This window comes from Xenia sp. Carnegie-2017, unplaced genomic scaffold, assembly GCF_021976095.1.
Source record: "Xenia sp. Carnegie-2017 unplaced genomic scaffold, XeniaSp_v1 HiC_scaffold_21, whole genome shotgun sequence".
In the NCBI taxonomy this organism is placed as follows: domain Eukaryota; kingdom Metazoa; phylum Cnidaria; class Anthozoa; order Malacalcyonacea; family Xeniidae; genus Xenia; species Xenia sp. Carnegie-2017.
The window spans coordinates 6,891,346-6,912,222 of record NW_025813484.1 but is presented as its reverse complement, the minus strand read 5'-3'; the positions used below and the strand labels follow the sequence as shown (position 1 = coordinate 6,912,222).

Here is a 20,877-nt window from a genome sequence, read left to right as displayed (position 1 = left end):
TGAGCCTCAAGAGAAATGAAAGCAATGTTGTTTTGTCAGAAGGACTTGACATGTTTTAAGCGGTTTTCCAATTCACCCGTCTGGCCGAGTGGTAAAGATGACGGTGCAGTGATCTCACCTTCTAGGGTTCAAGACCTTCTAAGGTTCAAGACCTTCTCCTTATATTTCGCTTCACATTGAAGAAAATTTAGCAAATACGCCGAAAAACATAGAGTTTTCGATGATGAGCGCTTAGCTCAACTGGCCGATGTTGGGCGCTTAGTTCGACATCACTGACCTCCTGTGCACACGATCCTTGGTTCGCCCCTCTGCTGACACACTTCGGTGTACGAGGCGGATGTGGACGAGAGAAAGTCGAATTGAGGAACAAGTGCCTCGAGGTAAGAAAGGAAATATTAGGGCGTTCTGTTTGCTCTTGGGTTTCCTGACTTTTCAAAATTTAAAAAAATAACTCCCTGATCACAGGGAGTCATAAAAAAATTTGAGCAAAAGACTTAGTTTTTTTAAGAGTGGTTTTTTGCATGGGATCCTATCTTTTTTTTTCTTCGCCCTCCTTCTCATCGGAGAGCATTTTTCTGAATTTATACTAAGTGTCGCATTCCATTCTCTAAAAACTCAGTAATAGAAATGCCCTTTTTGCACTGTTAACCAGCATTATTTCCTCATTTCTTAGCTCAACCTAGATTTAACTATACCTTATTACAGACAGGGTTTGAACCTCCACTTTGCAACCTCGAAAGGTTGTGTCTTGTAGTAGACCAGAGAGTTCGTTGGAGGCTAATGCTCAATTTAATGTGCCATTCCTGCTTTGTAATAATTAATGCAAAAAAAAATGACCTTTAAAGGTCTCGAATCAAAATCATAGCAGAACACTTCCAGCTAAAGATAAAGCAACAAATCAAAAATCATATTCGTTCTCAAGTGTTGATAAAAAGAGTGAAAGAGTAGTACAAATATATACATTTATATTAATCTTAGTTTGGTAATACATTAGCAATACATTTATAGTTACTTATGTCGTCTTTTGAAAAAGATGGAAGCAAGTATGTCTTTCAAAAGCAGCACGTTTTCTTACGGTTAAGCAATGCAGATTTGTTTTTGCGGCTGCCGTCGATCAGTGAGTGCGTTGGAAACAGATGGAAAATTTAGTCCATTTACGGTAATAGATGCTTGAAGTATGATAAAAAAAATTATTTCGTAAAGTGACAATCAAGAAAACAAACCACACATTTGTAGCATCGACTTTCAAACCATTGACATTTTCAGAACAACTCTAGAAATACATCGAAAAGCATTTCGCTGTAGGACATCATCATTTAGTGTTTGTCTGTTCACACGACAGCAATACATTAATATAGTTTCTAACCATGGGGTCTATCCTTACGTGAGACGTCAAAGAAAGTATGTCTGCACAATTTTGTTCTCTGTGCAATATTTCACCAAGGTTAGCCGGTACAGATTTGTTTCATCAGCTGTACAATACGTGTTGAGAATACAATCTATCACTCAAAACTAGACGCAGATAGAAACTGTAAATTTTCGACTTTCTTACAAAGCCATTCTTCAAATAGACGTTAACCATTTTGGCATAGCAATGCCGTGAATATTTGGGTAGACATGGTGAAGTACACAAACGATTACATTTCTTCTTTTTGACAGCATATTTTACGGTAGTATTTATCCCCTGTACTCGGCCATGGCTTCTCGATGTTCAAATATTATATTCATATTCTTCTCTAAATACTGTCCATGTGGAGCAAATTTTAACTGTTCTTTGAGAACACTTTATACAGTCATGACGGTGTTTTACAAGAACTGGTCGATTCAACATAAACAGCATGCCTTTTATATGCTTAAATATGGTGCGGTTTACGCACTGACAAATAGCTTTCTTGGTGGACGTTGTTGTAACCCTGCATTGATAGCTTGCAGTGTAAAGTGGAGTTTCGTTGAGAATCACTTTCAAACTTGACATAATAGTCGTCCAACATGCCGTCTCTCGTAAGCATCGGTAAATATTTCAGCTTGCTCACAACTGCTTCATCTCCCAAATTATCGTTTTCAAGTAAAGTTGAAAGCGCCATTCAACTTTTTCCTTTCTTCTTTCGTACATCTATTTCTTACTCTTTCAGCCATTGTACTTGCTGTTGTTCTATTAATTCATAAACCTGAATTCAACGCTACTTTTATAGGCTTTAATTTTGAAATAACCTAACATACAAGTTCATGGCATAAGAGATATCTTGAAAACTGCAGTTCTTTTGATTTAGCCATATTATAGATGGCGTGCAACCACTCACTTGGGAATTAAACAACAATAAAATATTCGCCGTATTGGATGACATTTGCATAGTACGAGAGGAAAGTCTTTGTCAAAATCGTCCAACTTGGCAGTCATGACGTACTCGCACCAACTTGCACACAGTAAGACCAATTTAGTGCGCAACTCAGACTCCTTTCATACGTGAACCGAATGCCATTAAATTCAATAGATTTAACGGTCTAAATAGTTATTCAAATTGTGCCTTACAATCAGTGTTGCGTCTAGTCCAGTATAGCACAAAAACAATCCACATGACGCACAACACAATTTATAAGGAGATGATCCTTGGTGATTTTGAGGCACTGAAAGGAATGGATCAACTTGAACAATAAAGTGTTTTGAACGAACTTGAACTGCTTACAAAGAATTTAGGAAAGCTTGACATCTTGCAATACGATAATTTATCTTTTTCACGACACTCTTTTTTGATTTAAGATATCAGGCATTCAATGATAGACTTAAGGCTAAAAATAGATTAAGCTTGTGCTTTTTGATAAAATATTTTCCCTTCGCTATTCGTATGGACGAAACAAAATAAAAGAGATTTTCTTTTCTATTTGCTTTTGTTCCACTTTACCCTTCCACTTGTGTCAAGTTGCTGTGTTTGTGTTTGACGGTTCATTGCATTCTTCTGTCTGCATATTTCTACTCACGAATGGGTGCTTCAGTCTTGGTGCATGCTACCCAAAAAGCTAATTACCAAATCATTTAAAGTTTTTGCTCTGTTCTAGCCCTTGGATGAATCAGAAGATAAAGAAATTATGTGCAGAAACATGGACCATGTCAAAATCTTCTCGATGTTCTCAGCCGACTAAGTACAGCCCGTGTTTGAAAGGAAGTATATGATCCTTTCGATATGCAATTAACAGAAGAGGAAATGTGTGAGGAGGGCATCGAGGAGCTTCTCGTTGATGGCAGCAATGAACAACTGGACGACATATGAGTTATTTTGCACAATAACTGACAAAATATAGGACTAAATAAAATACACTTATGTTGTTTTCTACGAAACCGCTCGTATTGGATCGCTTATGTTCATGAAAGCAAAGCATCGTAGAAATGTAGCCTTGCCTTGCTCATGAAGAAGTCAAGGATAGGTGGTTTGCCTGTTATGTCACGACCGCCATGTTGGTGGTCAAATACAAAAGAATATTATGTCAGTGCTATTGTGGGCACCAGTTGTCGTGGGCGAGCCACGTTGTTTGATATTTCCGTGGAGGTTCGTTGCAATCCAAAAATTAAAAAAACATGATTATTATTTTTAACAGGAAACAAAATGAAAGAAAGTGGCTAATTATAGTGATATAGTGAGCATCTTCACTAAAAACGTTTCTTTACCAAACATATATGCTGTTTTAATTTCAGTATCGATTTTTCTTACAGGTCGACTTACACTCCGTCATTTCGTTGCCGTGCAATGCATCTGATGATCAATTTTCGCTAACAAATCCAAACTACATGAAATAGGAAGAATTATATGTCAATCCCTACTGGGAAATACTGTAAGTCGTTTTGAAAGACAAAATTCTTCACTTACTGTTGATAAATCTCGTTGTACCTAGCGTCGAAAATCAATAATATATTAGTAAACTCAATGGTCAGTTTTTTCATGGGAGTATTATTGTTTTTACGGTTAAAACGGTTTTACTCACTGCGTATTCATTTGATCAATAAGCCTCTGCATTTTCTTGATATTCTATAAAAGGAATAATGAATTTTGAAGAAGTTCGCCAAGCCCACAGACACATGACACTATTCAGATTATACTTTCATTGAACATAACGTTCAACAAAAGGTCAGTGTACGTTTTCATATCACTCTTCATTCTCAAGCTATTGTAGATTACGTAATGTTTGCTTTACACACAACTTGTGACGTCACAATGAAGTCACATTGCACGAAGATTTCATGAAGAGTTAATGGTCTAAAATACTACCCGATCAATTCAAGCAAAAGTTGCTCGATCATTTCAAGGAAAAGTTGCTTTGTAACTAAAGGATGTTTGAAACTTTATGCAAAATGATGTTATAAGTTGTGTAAATCGACATTACTAAAACTTAAAAATAAAAAGTGACATGAGAACAAATATAAAAAGTGATGATAAGTGACATGCATAAACTGTTTTAGAAAATACACTGTCCTTTTAAACGTTCTGTCGAATGAAAATATAATTAAAAGTAGCAACTAAAAGTTTTGTGTGGCATGCACTATAAGGCAAAAACCTACACTGAAATACGATAAATTTCTAATAAGGTAAAAGAAAACTGTACAATAAGTGCCACAGCATAATTCTGTAACATTTTTTTGAGACAATTGGTAAATTTGCTCAAAAAGTATTCTCACCTCGTGAGTAGATTTCATTGCATTTTCTGATTGGACCAGTCGTTTTGTGGTTTGTGACATTATCTAAAAATAAAAGTATCTGAAAATAAGAGTTGAAATTGAGGTTCAATCAGTAACTACAAGTGTGAAGTCGTATTTAAACAAGTCTAAAGAATTTACAGTAAAACACCATGTTAAGGTTGAATTGTCGGTATTCAATATGTCTGTTCAGAATCATGATTTTCAAGCATGCAATTGGAACTCTCACTCTTACAACAATAACCTACGTAGACAGGCTATATCCAACAAGAAAGGAAGTCAGTAACTGTCATTTTGACTATTTCTTAACGTACTTCAGGCGATCCAGATGATTTTACCATATGCTGAGATAATTTTCCTGCCTCCCAGATGTTGGCATTAACTCTTTCTGTAAAACGTTTGCTTCGTTCCCTTTTGCGCTTAACATTCTCTGAAATCACACCGGACGGGTCTTGTGAGTGATCGGCCATATTGAATTGAAGTAGTTTGATTGTCGCATATTTCAATGCATCAGAATGACACATTAAAATACTTACGACCATTGCTCTCAACTCAACTACAAGTTCTTTGATATTTTGTAAAATATTTTCAATTTGAGGAACTTTTGTATTCGGATTCATATAACTAATGCTATAGTTGAGTACAGTTGGCTAACTTCGCCTACAACTGACCGAATCCTTGTAATTTATATCTAAAATAATTATATTTATTGCATTTAAAATAATTATATTAATTACATTTATATTAAATTATATAAATTAATTTATATTTAAAATAATTATGTTAAGTACATTTATATTCTCATAATTTCTGTGAAGTTTGAGTGAAAGTAGCTGTTCCATCTGCCCCTTTACTCGTACGTCCATGCTAAGAAAATAATTCTTATGAAAGTCCAACTTTTGAAGGTTGCAATGTGAACAAATAAAAACAAAACTAAGACAAAATATACGGTTCCGAGCGCTTATAAAAACCAACTCTAATGACTTTCGGTTTTTACGATGGTTCCGTCTTTAGGTCTTTCGGTTGTTCTATATTTCGTTGGTTCGGTCTTTCGGTGGATCGGTCTTAAACAAAGTCTCATGCCAAAGTCTTTCAACTAAGATGGAAAAGACTGCGGTATTGTAGGGGGAAAGATCCACCATCATCTTCGTCATTAGCAAAGGAGTCTATTATCCAGTTGCTAAGCATGTGGGCAATTGTCAGATATCATCATACAAAAGGTGGATCAAAGGGAAGTCAACCATTAATCAAAAGCACAAAGCATTTAAAATCATAATTATGTCCTTACTTATTCGAATAGTTCTTGAAATTCTTTGCTTTTAATGCTACATAATGTTGTAGAGTACACAAAATCTTTTTATAACTCTGTATGGAAACTAACGAATGAAGATATTCGATGCATGTGATTGTGATATCCTTAAACATGGCGTAGAGTTCGTTTTCATTACAAATTTTGAGCGTACTTCTCCATCAGTTGTAAAATTTTCTTTCCACGTTTTCGACTCAGATATTTCATATATTAGACAAGTTAAAAACACTGAAATGAAATATGATTCTGATTTACTGGTTTTTAGTCGGCTTGCACAAACAGAAGCTAGCTAACTTTCAGCCAAAAAATTCGCAATTAATTGTACCACTGTTTGGTAAATATTTCATCTTGTTTTGAATATTTTTTCATACAAATGTAGCCCTTTTGTATGTGATACATTCACTGCTATCCTTTCTTTTTTCTTCAACTGTATCAATTATTTTTCTTTTTACGATAGCAGATCTTTCCCACGTCGGTTTGAGTAAAGATGGAATCACATTATACTGCAATTGCATGTTTATAGTTGCAGATCGTCCGGGATAGTAGAGTTCTGAAAAAGGACTGTTGGTGTTGACTTACGTTTCGACAACCTTAGCGGTAGCCGGTAGTCATTTCGGAGTCAATTTTATCACATTCATTGGTCTTAAGCAGCAACTCTTGTTCGCAAAAACCAGGACAAGCAGACAATTTCAAGTAATACAAAATAAAACAAATTCCGAAGAGGGGAAAACAAGATGTCCCTCTTCGGAATTTGTTTTATTTTGATCGCAAAAAATACTTCTGTTTTTATGATAGTATTGGTTCGCTTTTGTCACACATTAATTTCGTAAGCAGCTAATGCAATTTATAGCTCAAATTTATGGCTCGGCCAGGATGATGCAAGCCACACGTTCAAAGAATTACAAAAAAAATTTATCCAAACCAAGGTAACAGTGGTGAAATTTGGTATGTAAATACAAGGTGGGCGTCGAGTGGGATCGATAAGGATACTTAGGAGCACATGAGGTTGTCCTTGATTTGAAAATGTAGATTACTATGATATAAAATTATAGAAAATCAGTATGTTTTCAAAAAGTGTTTCTGCAAGAGAATTGTCGATTTTTGAAATCATTACTATGCCTGGAAAATCGGTGCATTTTAGTATTGATTTCGAATCTGTTCGTCTTTTCGTCTAACAAGCGCTTTAAATGACGTCCTTGAGCTTGTTGGGCAATAATTGTGGACATTTATAAGCAGCCTGATCTTCCAATTAAGTCACCGGATTTTATATTACGTGTAGGGAAGTGTTTTATGTTGCTTTTGTTCATGGTATTCCTTCTTCATGTAGCTACTGAGCATCGAAGAAATATTGTTACGTGACAAAAGCAGTGTGCAGTTATTATTACGTGACAAAAGCAGTGTGCAGTTAACAATTTCAACGTAGTCACTCATTTATTCTTTGATTTATTTTGCTTTATGTTTCTACTTATATTCATATGATATATTTGAGGGTTTTAAAATATTAATAAGATTTATTTGCATTCTGGGTCCAACAGTATTTCTTGTAAATCGCATAAAAATGGATTATTATTAAGATGTCGTTGTCTTTGTTCACTGCTGCTTGAGCGTCAGAGGGTTTCAAAATTTTAGCAGATTTGTTTGCATAACAATGTTATGTTGTTTACATGCAAACAATGGTATGTGAGTTTACTTCATACATTTGTTCTATAATGAAATTGTGTAAAAAGCTTCTGTAAAGTTGTATTCTCTTGATTAAGTCATCAATTGACTTCCCCTTCTTTTCAATTTTTGTACAATTATTTTCCGTCCGGTTTTTTCAATTCAATTCATACATTGACCTAGACGGGCACACTTCTGTAAGCATTAGAAAAATGATCACTGTACGTCGAGTTGCAAATGTTGCAAATATACACATTTTCCCGCACAAGCAACCATATTTGCATCTAAAAGTCAGCGATGGTGGTTGACATTGACTCTTCGTCCTTTGAGTGCAAATATTTTCTAATTTTGTTGCATTATCACATGCATGGCGGAGAAATAAACACAATATTGCCAAGGTACTTGAGTTGATAAAAGGACACATTTGCACGATAATAGACCTGTCACTTCTCTGCTACAAGTGGCTTCATGATGTACAGCTTAATCATTTCCTGAGTATCAAAACAGGCCTCTTCGAAGTATAACCATTCAGATGATATTCGTTCTGTCTGTGACTGTACGTTGAGTCCGATGAAAAGTTGTCTTTCCTGAACTGTTTAGAACGGTGGCAATAGTGTTAATTGGTCAAAGTCATTGTGTGTGGTAAGTAGAAAGAGTGTTTTGAAAAAGTGGATAGTGTATATTTCTAGGCTTACTCTGCTATCGTTTTTAGTGTAGCGAACTTTTGCAACGGGTTATGTTGCGCAAAAATTTCATCCACGGCGAGTTTGTCGCGTACCAATCAACTATGAACTCGTTAATTGCCAAAACATGCAGTAACGGTCGTTTGACGTGTTTTTATAACAGCTCCTATAACATGCTTTCGTGATTGATTCGTGTTAATGACTGAAAAAAATGAAAACATGAACGCCACGTTTCCCAAGAAAATCACTTGTTGAAATAAAAGTGATACCAGTAGAATCGTTTGAGCTGTATTTTAAAGCGGAAATCAAACTGCATAAAGCGATCTTGTTCTTATCCCATGAGAAGTCTTGATGTTTATTCAGCACGACATGAATACGCTAAGCACTGTGGTCATTACAAAAGCCTTTATTGCCTTAGACATTTATGATTGTTCTTCTCTCCTTACTTGAGTTATTAGTCGATGGTTTATGCTTCAAGATTGCGAATTTATTGAATTTGTGTTTTGCTGATTTGGTTTTGTCTGACGATATACACACCTTAAGTCGTTTTTCTTCGACTCTTCCTCCATAACCTGGTAATAACCGTGTGTCTGTCTAAATTACTGTGTAATTTTATCTGTAAGGTGTGTGTTTGTATGTGATTGTTATTTAATAATTGGTGAATATGTAAATTTGTTGATATTGAGTCATTTATTTGATGAAATGCTCTCGGAGAGGTTGCTAGGATTGTTGATTGAGGTGCCATGCGTATGTAACGAGATTTAAATGTGCAACACAATTTATTTGTGACCTAGCATTTTATTTTGTTGTGTACATCCGAGGGCCTTCTTGCGCAGCTTTAACGGTTGTATTCCATATTGTCTCGAAACTACTTGAATATTGTTAGATTTTAATTCGCGTTCATTGTTGTTAAATTTACAACCGTTTATCTGCTGTTCTGTGGAACACCAGTTTTTTAGTTCATTTCAATGCTTGCAAAATCATGATCTCAATAGTCATTTTTTCCAGTTTTGTTGCTTCTTTTCCTTGTTTGCTTCATCTGGCTTCGTGGTAATGATAATGGCGGCTATATTTGGTGGTTAAACCAAAGCTCCGAAATTCAAAAGAGCATGTAATTTATGCTAGTCTCTTACGCAAGTTGCTACACATTATGGTAACAAGAACACTGAATAATTAATCAGCATGGTAATCTTTTTCTTACACACATCAAAACCTTGATATTATTTGTTTAGTTTCGACTCATATGCACTTCTCGTCAATTTAACCGCTCCACTAGGTCCTAGGCGTTATAATCGTGTCTTCAATGTGCAGTAGGTAGTGAAAAGCGGCAGACTACAATGAAATATATTAATATATAAATAAGTACAGTGAATCGCCTAACCGCATCATCCTTTCTGATTTCATAGTTCGATGAATTGTCGATTGTGAGTTATGTATGAAAGTTTAAAGTTTCTAGGCTTGAGTGTAACCTCATAAATCAGTTTTTTAGCACAGGACCCTTTTCACTTTTTATAATCATTATTTATTGCTGAATAGCCCTCCTGTATCAATATTAAATGTTGTTATTTATTATGATTATTATCACATAGCAGAATTAATTAATCTTGAAGATTAAAGTTGGATTGCTAACGACTATATAACTATAAGTCAATTTTATATTGTTAAAACAAATAGATGACCGAACATGCAAGAAAAAATGTACCGTGTTGTGATATTTTTCCTTTTCAATGGCAAAGCTCCAAAAATTTTATTGGATATGATTTCTTACATAAAAACACCAGTTTGAATTTACCGATAAAGACAAAGGTTTTTTTTAAGATCCATCATGACCGTATATATTAATTAGTTGACATGCGTTGTATAGCAAACGTCTTTCATTTCAGCATTCACCAACACACAATAGATAATATGATGAGGCACTACATAGATTTTAGGGAACACGATAATTTATTTAATGTATTTTGAAAATGAGTTACCGCGCCAGTATAGGAAAAAGATACTTTGTAATTTTGGTAAAATTAGTTCACTTTAAGTTGCATATTTCATAACGGTCATGTTTATTTATATATTTCTTGTTGATACATGTATTAATGTCTCCCAGCTGAAAAGACAATACTTGCCAAGAGTCTTTGTTTTTTCCAAGTTCATAATTTGGCTGCACCTTTCTATGTACACACATTTTTTGGAATATTTCATTATACGCCTTGTTGTTTTCTATTGTATTTGCACTGTCACCCAGGATGTCCCTAGGTTGGTTTCTTGATTTCTGTTTCTAGAACTTTTGTGTTTGATTGTTTGAAAAAATTTGTTCAGCTAAAAAGTTGATTTCGATTGAGAGTTATTAGTTTGGTTGCAATTATTCAACTTTATGGTTTTAGCTCTTGTTATAAATCATAACCTGGAACATGATGCCAAAAGATCCATGTTAAACACTGTTTGTCTATTTTCGTAAATAGTCAGTTCCCCCTCTTACATTTTACGTCATCTATATTGTAACTGTGTTTTGAGCCAGTTTCGTTCTAACAGGTGTAAAAATAGTGCAGGATTGCTATCTTTAACTGCGCCATTTTTATGTAAGTAACCAAAAACAATATTTTGAGTTCTGATATTTTGAGCTGCATGAGATAGTCTTGTAATGATTCTATTTTGTTGACTTATATTGATTATTGCAAAGTAAATCAGTAGCCAAATTAGATGGTAAAAACTAAAAAAGACAATACCACTAATGTTTATGCATGTAAAGTCGATGATCAATATACAGTGCAGTAACGAGTATATGCATATGTTAATATTCAAAAATCACACCCGTAGATGGCAGTTGGCAATGATATTGGTTATGCCCTTACCTCATGTGGGATAATATTTGTTGATAGAGTTTGTTTCATATTTTTGGTAGGTCATACTTATTTAGAATGAGAAATTGTTTCAAAAAAATCTCCAGGTCATATTCAATGTACTCAAAATGTGCTTACTTTATATAGAAGGGATAGTCGTGGCTTGTAATTCAATGCAAAATTCTTATGGTCATTGAGTACAGCATCCTAGCAGAATGATCTCTTTGGTAGTTCATTTGACTCTTGCTCTTGTGTTCGTTGTACAAACGACGATCAACTCAGGTATGCAAAACCAACAGTTGTGTTAACGGCAGATCTAGTGTATCGTGCAAGCGCACTATAGCACGTTCCGGGGTGTGGAGGTGATAGGTGAACTTTTTAGCCACATACTTTTATCCCCTTTATATAACTGCGATGTGCGTGTTTTTCCTCCATTTCCTAATGTGTTTATCACTGTCAAAAGGAATGCCACTATACAAGCCAACAATCAAACGCGCATTGTATTAAAAACAATGGTAAATTGTGCTATCTTTAAAACAAAAATGCGACTGACTTGTATCCAAATAAAGGTTGCTTCTCAAAATAGTGGAAAGCCATGTACGGAGCGCACATATTCCTCGATTGTACAAAATTTTCTGTTGGCAAGGTGGAAATTAAGGAACTATATCTATATAACAATTACTTCATTATAATTTAGGCATGCTAGGAAATGACTGCATGTCGTCGCATGCATACTTTTTTAGTAAACATTTCTAACGTTTTACAGCTGATGGCATTGCGCCTCCTTCATTCAAAACAAATGTTACTAGTTTCAAGTTGGAGATCAACGCTCGAAGAGCTGATATATTTTGTAAAGTGCTGAGTGAAGTAGAAAATGAGTACTGGTTTACGCGTAATGGCCATCGCATTAAGAAGAGTAAACAGTATAGGTATGAAAAAAACAGAGCGCTCAGATTAAAAAAGGTCCAATGGACAGATGCTGGTGAGTACGTTTGTTATGCTAAAAACGCAGCTGGAACGGTGAGCAGAAAGATTACAGTATCAATTTTCGGTGAGAGCTTTACTCCTGCTATGGATAACTTTACTAATTTTTGTATAATGCTGTATGTCTTTTTCATTTAATTTATTCAGATCCAGTGTTGAGCAAAACAAAAGGGGGTGAGTATTGTCCTTTCAGACTTCTTTTCAAGGCTTTTGATACAAATATCGAAATATTATATGGCGATCTTTAGGCATTATATGAAAGCATGGGTTATTTATTATAAATGAAATAATTTCTTGCGCTAAATAACGGAATTTGCGAGTTATGATGAATTTCTCGCCATGTTAGAGCAGCCTCGTGGCCTTCTATATTTATAAGTTTTGAACAATTGTTTAATCATTTCATGATTGAAGAACCTTCAATAAATGTGTCAGTTTGAGCGGCTAAACATAAGTTTATTCATTGTTACACACAAGTATATTGCTAACAGAAAACAGAAAACAATGTTTATCCAACATTAAATTTAAGAGTGATTCATACTAAAGCAGCACTGTATTGGGTTTATCACTGGTTACATGATAATTTTTGTACTCTTGCAATCAATATTAATTTATTTTATTTAAGAAATAGAACACAATAATAGCACGAAGTACGAGCGTATCCATACTATTTTGAGTTGCTAAAGAACAAGTAAAATGTTTCTATTTTCTGTATGCGCCAACCACGCAACTTGTGAGACTGAAATTCTTGTGTTTCTATATAGAGTTATAGAAACAAAGGTTTATTAAGCAATTCGATCAATCGGTTCATCAGCGCCCGTGTTTTTAAAAGCCTATTTTATAATTTTACAATAATTTAAAAGAACGTTCGATTACAAAAACCTAATATTTGATTTTTATGCCAAACACTTCTCGGTTTCTTTACAGATGTTGCACCTGTCTTTCGAGATGCATGGGAGATTTCGAGCAATTTCTTTTTTGCATATACTGGACATAGCATTAAAATAACCTGTGATGCTTACGGAAGGCCACCCCCCAAGATAAAATGGTATAAAGACGACCAACTTATGAGATACACGGCAGACGGTGACCCATTGACAGAACATACAATGGTGTTAAAATTTAAAGACTTAAAGATGAAAGATCAAGGATTTTACAAGTGTTTCGTGTGGAACAGAGCTGGAAATATTTCGAATACGAACGAAGTGCGATTGCAACGTAATAGAAAACTCTTTGTAATATCATATTTAAATTTTTTGCCTTTACAATACCAAACATCATGTTCACATAACATAACATAGTAATTGCCAAAAGACAATCATCTTCTGGCAATGGCACCAAGTAAACGTAATGGGGTTTCCTTGTGTTTGTCACTCATTCAAAACAGAGCATATAGCCTTTTCGCTATAAATTCAGATGCCCTGGGTATTAGCTTTAAAAGTGTCGGCGTGTTGTATCCAGTGGCGTAGCCAACCCATTGAACTGAATATAACTGGAATGCTACCTCCCGCCTTACATTCAAAGCCTGCAATTAAACCAGCCATAATCTTTTTTTCCCCACATCCCAAATACAGTTGATTTACAACGATAAGCTAGATTGCGGGATTTGACCCCCAGACACGTGTGTTTCGTGGTAAAATTGCGCTTCATGCAAGTTCAGACATTATATGGTAGCCTTTTAGTTATTTATTTAGTTCATTAAGCCAGCCTTCAATGTTCATGTTGTATAAATTTATGTTTTTAAGAAATGATGATAACGACGCCAATTCCTCTACCTTTGGAGAACATAACTGTGTACGAAGGTGACAACGCGACCAACACTTGTAAGGCTATGTGTGACTACGCTCCATGGTTTGAATGGTATATTTATGTCGGCAAAGGTGAAAATAAGCAACGGAAGACTTTTTATAGTCCAGATTTGGACGATGACGAATACACATGGTATGGCGATACCCCTCGATATATGGGTATTAACTTCAGAATTAATAACGTGACTAAGGAAGACGAAAAATATTATTACTGTGAGATAGCACTTGATGGATTTGGAGAGAGTTACACAGAATCAATATTTTTCTATCTGCATGTTTTACCAAAGCCAGTGACCACGTTACCCACAACAGGTTGGTGCATTTTTCTGTACGTGTTACATTTTGGACAGTTCAGTGTTATTATTATAGTTCAGATAGTTCGGTGTTATTATTTTTCAAATCTGGGGCCGGTTGCACGAAGCGTGGATAGCGTTAACTCAAAAAAGGTGTTTTTCTTACGACAAAGAATTTTGTAATCTTCGAAACAATATTTTATTTTAATGATTTTACAGTTCAAATCGTATATTATTCTCTTATAAGAGATTTTTTGAACGTTAAGAAAAATTTATCTCCAGTAATGCATCTATGTATTATTTACCGTACGGAAAAATAACATTTATTTTCTATTTTTATAAGAAATTCGCTTTGCAAAGTCACCGATGTGGCTTGATGTAGAGACTAAAATTGGATTGTTTTTTTACAAAGTTCACTTCGTCTAGATGATAAAATTCACTCTCGCTATGGTAACTACCATCTGAAAAAAATTTTCTTTCTCCTTAATAAACTTACGCAGCTTTTGAATAAAGTTTAAAAATTTGCAATTTATATAGTAAACAAAATCGCTTAAAAAACAACACTTTTGGAGCACCATCAAGATATCAAAAGTAGCCGTTCGCTGTCGCAGCCAATCAGACCGCAGGAAATCAAAAAATAAGATTAAGTCTGCACAATTAAAAAATCGAAAGACTTACGAAGCCAGTTTTGTACTACGTGAAATGTTATTGTAATCATGGTTTAAATTTGCACTTTTTGTAAAATTAATAATGCTTATTTGCAGATATTTTCACAACGCCTTTAACCTCGTCAAAATTTCTGTCGTTCAGCACCAGTGGTAGGCTACTGGAAATGAAAGAATCAGTGAACACCAAGGAATCGATCCAGAGATCGTCTTCGAAATCACTTAAGTCACTGATCATTTTAATATGCAGTGTTGTTGCTGCAATTTTCGTTGGATCAGTGTTTTTGTATTTCTTAATATACAAGTGCAAAAAACACAGGAAACACAGGCAGGGCTTTGCGGCGTATCGCGTACCAATCAATCCTGCGAATGGCAGACAGATGTTGAGTTCTACATCATCATCTATTTCGAATCGCTCGACGAATCCGCTGTTGAAGAGTTCGCGCCATGTAAGACTAGACTCGAATTTATCGCACGTGAGTATCACAATAAACGAAACACTTTTCCAAAGTTGAACACAAAAATACCACTACTTTTTATCCTTTGAATAGATCAGTGAAATGACGATACATCTTGATCCAGAGTGGGAAATTGATCGAGAAAATTTGAATCTTTTGCACGCGATAGGCGAAGGTGCTTTTGGTAAAGTGCTTAAAGCCGAGGCGTTTGATGTGGTGAAACAGAACTCGGGAAAGACTATCGTAGCCGTGAAGACGTTAAAAGGTTTGACTTTAAAGACATTATCAACGATACAAACGACTTTGGTGTAGCTTGTAGCTCGACCAAGAAAACAACAATCTATTCTGGTGAGAGGGCAGCTCTTCCAACAGTTGCTCTGTTGCATTTCGGACTTTCTTTAGATGGTCCTTTCCAACATATCTAACAACAACAAATAACACCTTTCATGCTAATAAACTAATTTCTCACGCTTCACTTAAATTTCGTACAACCATTGGTAAAGTCCAATTTTTTGTTAATCTTTTGTTTTCAACATTTCGACATTCCTCTCCATTGCTTAAATATCATGGCAAATGTTAGGTCATGATGGGAAGAGTCATAGAATATACAGTTATTGCGACGTAGTTATACTTATATCTTCAAAATTGATGGATGTAATTGTAATTTGTATCCATTAGATGACGCTACCGAGAGGGAGTTGATGGATCTCATCTCTGAAGCGGAAGTGATGAAGTGTATTGGTCGTCATAAAAATATCATAAACTTGATTGGATGTTGCACTCAAAATGGTGAGTTGGTACAAATTTGCAACAAGATTTTTTGAATTGGTCTGAATTTAACTTTCTAAAGAAATTTAGTGAGATCATACAATATAAAAACAAGCCATCATTTGATCTGACGACACGAATCTATCATAAGTAAAGTTTTAGCAGCCGAGCAAACTATTAAAAATCTTATAAAAATTATGGAGTACCTAAAGTTAACGAGTGCTTGAATGTATATAAAACGTTAACTGTAACTTCAAAGCAGTACATCGTCATTTAGCAATAAGCCATCTAACTCGTTGATTTACAGGACCGCCATTGATAGTCGTTGAATTCGCAGCGTTCGGTAACTTACGACAATATCTTCGTGAAAGAAGACCTGACCGAAACGGAAACACCATTCCAATAGAAGGAGAAGAAAAGTTGTGTTTGAGGGATTTCATCTCCTTCAGTTATCAAATTGCTCGTGGAATGGAATACTTGTCAGGAAGAAAGGTAGCTTTAGATTGAACTGTATCACTGCATAGGTACAAGCATTGGTGTGATGATTTATCCTTACACCAGCAATAATTTTATAGTGTATTCATCGAGATCTTGCTGCCAGAAATATATTAGTTAGTGAAGATAGAGTAATGAAAATTGCAGACTTTGGTTTAGCAAGGGATATTCACCAGATTGACTACTATCGCAAGACCACAGACGTATGTAATCTTGTGAAAAATGTATTTCGATTGATCTTGGTACATTGTTTTCACATTACAAACACTTTTTTAAAACAGGGTCGACTTCCAGTCAAGTGGATGGCCTTGGAAGCATTATTTGAGCGCGTTTACACAACGCAAAGCGATGTGTAAGTTCTTTTCCTAAAAACTGCTCATATCAATACCTGAAAATTTATTTATATAAGATATAGTATTTGTTTTGATTGATAATTATAAAATAAACACAATAGCTAAAACGCGTTCGGTGATTGGTCCATAGCCGTGTTTGCATGAAGACCGAACTTAAGCCGGACTTCCACTTGCGAATTTTTTCGCGCGAAGCGATAAATTCGAAGCAAAAAATTTCGTGCGAATGGGAATATCATTTCCACTAGTAATAATAAAGCCGCCAAATACAAAACATGTTAATACAAAATGGCTGAATCAAACACTGGCTATATAACTGCTACTGCTTTGAAATAGCATGTTATGATTGCTATTGCTGGAGTGATAGCCAGAACTCCCAAGAAAGTTTAAAAGAGGGTTTTTCATACGTCGTTTGACTCGTTTATAAATTGAACCGGCACTTAAAATGAGAATTTCGTCTGCTCGTTAAGAGAGCTTAGTATTTACGTCTAGGAATATATTTCCATGAGCATCATTTGTTTTGTATTTTGTGTAAGAAATTCTTTAGTCAAAATAGTCGGTCTTCTGTAGAGTAGAGTCGTTGGATAGTATTGAAAGTCTTTCACGAGCAACTAACTCCTCAACGTCCGCCATTTTGAAAACTGAATATGCTTGAAAAACATCACACATCAGAAACACTGAAATCTGATTGGCTAGCGAATTTTTTCGAAGCAAAAAAGTAGAAATCAATCCAACTCAAATTTTCGTCGTGGCGAACAGTTTATACGAATTTCATTGCTGTGTATATGTGACGTGTTGAACGTTTGCGCATGCATAAACTCGAAATTATCGCTTCGCGCGAAAATATTCGCAAGTGGAAATCCGGCTTTAGCTCAACCAATCAAAGAGATATTGCAAATCACTCGTGATAACATGTCAGACGAAAATTAAAACCCCCGTTTGAATTCAGTCTGTTTTGCATTACTTTTATTTTTAAAAAAAAAATAAAAAATGTTTTTCGTGTTTGCACTGGCTTATGCAAACCTCGTAGACAGAGGCGTAACTAGAGCGTTAATTGGGGGGTGTATTATTCATATATTCAGTTGTGCCCTACTGATTTCTTTTGAAATTCAATTCACTTTCAAAAGAAATCAGTAGGACACAACGGAATATATGAATATGCAACCCCCCCCCCAATTAACGTTCTATTTACGCTTCTGCTCATAGATGTTTGTGAGAACCCTCCAGCAAGTGCAAGACATGCACTGATCAGCTTTCGAGTTTTCCAGAAGGTCTCTTCGGTTTGCATATGCTTTGTGCAAACACAGAAACATCTTTTATTTCTCAATGAATACGAATTCGTCATTCATCATTTCTCGAAGTTGCCATTTCAATCATTGAATAGATTTCTCTTTTCATATCTACTAGATGGTCCTTTGGCATTGTTATATGGGAAATGCTAACTTTTGGTAAGTTTTTGAACAACTGGTGCATTGATGAATTTTTTGGTGTATTTTTTTATACTTCCTTATAACTTACGCATCTTGCTTTGAATAGCGTATTTGTCATAGGTGAATCACATCTGAGTGTTGTTCTTTAAAGGGCACACGACTTAAAAAATTTACTACTTAAATTATAGTTTCATTTAACAGAACTTTGAAAATGACAGTGTATTTTTTTAAAACAGTTTGTGCATATCTCTTTTCATTCTCGAAATATTGAAGCTTTTGTAATGTCCGATCGATACAACTTTCTACGTCATTTTGCATAATGCGTCCCTGCAAAGTTTCAAACATCTTTTATATTCAAGTCAACTTTTCGTTGAAATTATAATGCAATTGCTTATACCATTAACTCTTCACAATTAAGGGAACTCTGCTCAGTTGAGATAATATATCGGCAAATATACCTGCTACTTCAAATTCTCATTATGCAAAATGACGTAGAAAGTTGTATGGATAGAACATCACAAAAACCTAAATATTTTGAGAATGAAAAGATGTATGCACAAACTGTTTTAGAAAGTACACTGTCATTTTCAAAGTTCTGTTAAATGAAACTATAATTTAAGTAGTAAAATTTTTAAGTCATATGCCCTTTAAGAACTACTCAATTTCAAGTATTCAAGAACTACTCAATTTCAAGATATTCAGAGCAGTACTAAAGTTTTTAACCACAACTAAGTCGTTGTTTTACAAAAATAATTTATATTTAGGTGGCACTCCGTATCCAAGCATACCGCTCGAACAACTTTTTGATTTTTTGAAAAATGGCTACAGAATGGAGCCGCCTGTAAATTGTCCACAAGAACTGTACGTTGACACTCGCCATAATCAACGGTTCGACGTAAAATACTTGAAGTTCTACATTTTTTTTCATTCCAGTTACGACTTGCTGATGAAATGTTGGAATGAAGAGCCTTACGATCGTCCAACATTCACTGAACTCGTTGAAGAACTGGACGATATGCTGTCCAAAATGACCGACGAGGTATGTTTCCTTAAGCATAAAATGTTGCAATGGTTTGAAGCCAAAAATCCAGAATTAGTTTTACGGGTGGAAAGCTCGAAGTCATATTAGCTAGATTACAAAAATTTGTAATCTCTTCAACCCAAAATTAAAAATCTATTCGGACAATACTATTACTTCGGGATCGGGGAATTGTAATCCAAGATGGCTTCCATTTCAAGAGATTTGATTTTTGGCACCAAACCGTTTTTGACAGCGTGAGGTCTGTGATCGTCAATCGTTTTTTTACCAAACGTGTCATAACTTTAATTTATGAAACAACTGACAATGGGCATTTTCTTTAACAACAGCAATATCTTGACATTGGAGAGCTCGTTGGCCCAATGCAGCCACAGGAAACTCCGCTTCAAGAGCCATCAAGTCCAAGTGTTGAATCCACTTGCTCAAGTGTATTTTCACACATGGAAAAAGCTTTCGATGAAGATGAAAGTCAAAACACAAATCCTAATTCTGATCCTACGTCATATGAAGAAATTTGTGAGATTACGTTGAGCATTCCAGTTGCAGCCGACGTAGAATGTTGAATGTTACTTAAAAGAGACTATGATAAAAAGCATATTTGTTAAGTAGCTATTGATAGAATGAGAAGCCGAGCTGCCTGAAGTATAAATGGACGTCAACCGTCAAAGGTTAGTTGGTTAGGTTTAGGATAGGGACTAGCGTATATATCAACTAATCTTTGGTGAACAAAGAACTAGTAAACATTTAGAACCAACCTTCAGCAAACAATTGGATGAAATGATGTAAATAGGATTTATGGCTTCTAACATAGAATTGTAGGCTTTTTCTCTCATTACATTGTGTAGCTAGCTACGTATAGTGTTAAATGTGGTGAAACTGCTACTGCTAGAGGTGCTGACTTCATAGCAGTTACCACATCTACAAGGATTGTACCAGTTATCACCTCTTCGACAGTTACGTCAGTCACCACAGAGTAACATCTACTGAGACTGTGTCAGCTACTCATTGAAATAAGACGCTAAAGACTTGCATAGATTCGTCATTCAAATTTGACGATCTAGAGACTCCTGAGAACAAAATATCTGTATATCATTTGAAGTCTGGTAAATTTTACCAGACTTAAATTCATAAGTAGATATTTTGTTCTTTATTATCAAGTTTTGTGAGTTTTTTAAACTCATTACTTGCGTCATTTAGAATCGAGACATCGATAGGGAAAGTATTCAAGTTAACGGCTTTCAAACCAGTGAAAATATTTCACATATCAAATGTGTGTGATAAGTTTTAAAACTGCATGCCGTCAACGTTTCCAGTTGAAAGATACATCATGAACTAAACGACCCGTTCGCACTACATGTAGTTAACAAACCACTTCGGTCATATGCCACGACGTTGTCCAGGCAGGATCACTTGCAACATCC

General features: G+C 35.2%; 2 protein-coding genes across 5 annotated transcripts; one reads left to right on the top strand and one right to left on the bottom strand.

Annotated features, from left to right (window-relative positions):
- Nucleotides 1-948: 948 nt before the first annotated feature.
- Nucleotides 949-5,160, bottom strand: LOC124444417. The gene is made up of 5 exons (XM_046995040.1): nucleotides 4,999-5,160; nucleotides 4,667-4,729; nucleotides 3,976-4,019; nucleotides 3,861-3,881; nucleotides 949-3,777 (listed from the first exon to the last, which is right to left on the bottom strand). Exons 1-5 carry the CDS (start codon nucleotides 5,152-5,154, stop codon nucleotides 3,723-3,725), a joined length of 339 nt encoding a protein of 112 aa, XP_046850996.1. The 5' UTR covers nucleotides 5,155-5,160; the 3' UTR covers nucleotides 949-3,722.
- Nucleotides 5,161-8,125: 2,965 nt separating this feature from the next.
- Nucleotides 8,126-20,308, top strand: LOC124444411 (fibroblast growth factor receptor 4-like). 4 transcript variants are annotated; one of them, XM_046995026.1, is made up of 18 exons: nucleotides 8,173-8,294; nucleotides 10,862-10,908; nucleotides 11,147-11,227; nucleotides 11,317-11,451; nucleotides 11,936-12,220; nucleotides 12,301-12,327; nucleotides 13,078-13,368; nucleotides 13,896-14,270; nucleotides 15,016-15,392; nucleotides 15,468-15,639; nucleotides 16,053-16,163; nucleotides 16,450-16,634; nucleotides 16,718-16,840; nucleotides 16,919-16,989; nucleotides 18,395-18,435; nucleotides 19,182-19,278; nucleotides 19,351-19,456; nucleotides 19,786-20,308. In XM_046995026.1, the coding sequence occupies exons 4-18, from the start codon at nucleotides 11,385-11,387 to the stop codon at nucleotides 20,017-20,019; spliced, it is 2,562 nt and encodes an 853-aa protein (XP_046850982.1). In that variant the 5' UTR covers nucleotides 8,173-8,294; nucleotides 10,862-10,908; nucleotides 11,147-11,227; nucleotides 11,317-11,384; the 3' UTR covers nucleotides 20,020-20,308. The 4 variants fall into 4 exon arrangements, with proteins under 4 accessions (XP_046850980.1, XP_046850982.1, XP_046850981.1 ...); XM_046995025.1 differs by lacking the exon at nucleotides 10,862-10,908; XM_046995027.1 differs by lacking the exon at nucleotides 11,147-11,227.
- Nucleotides 20,309-20,877: the final 569 nt, after the last annotated feature.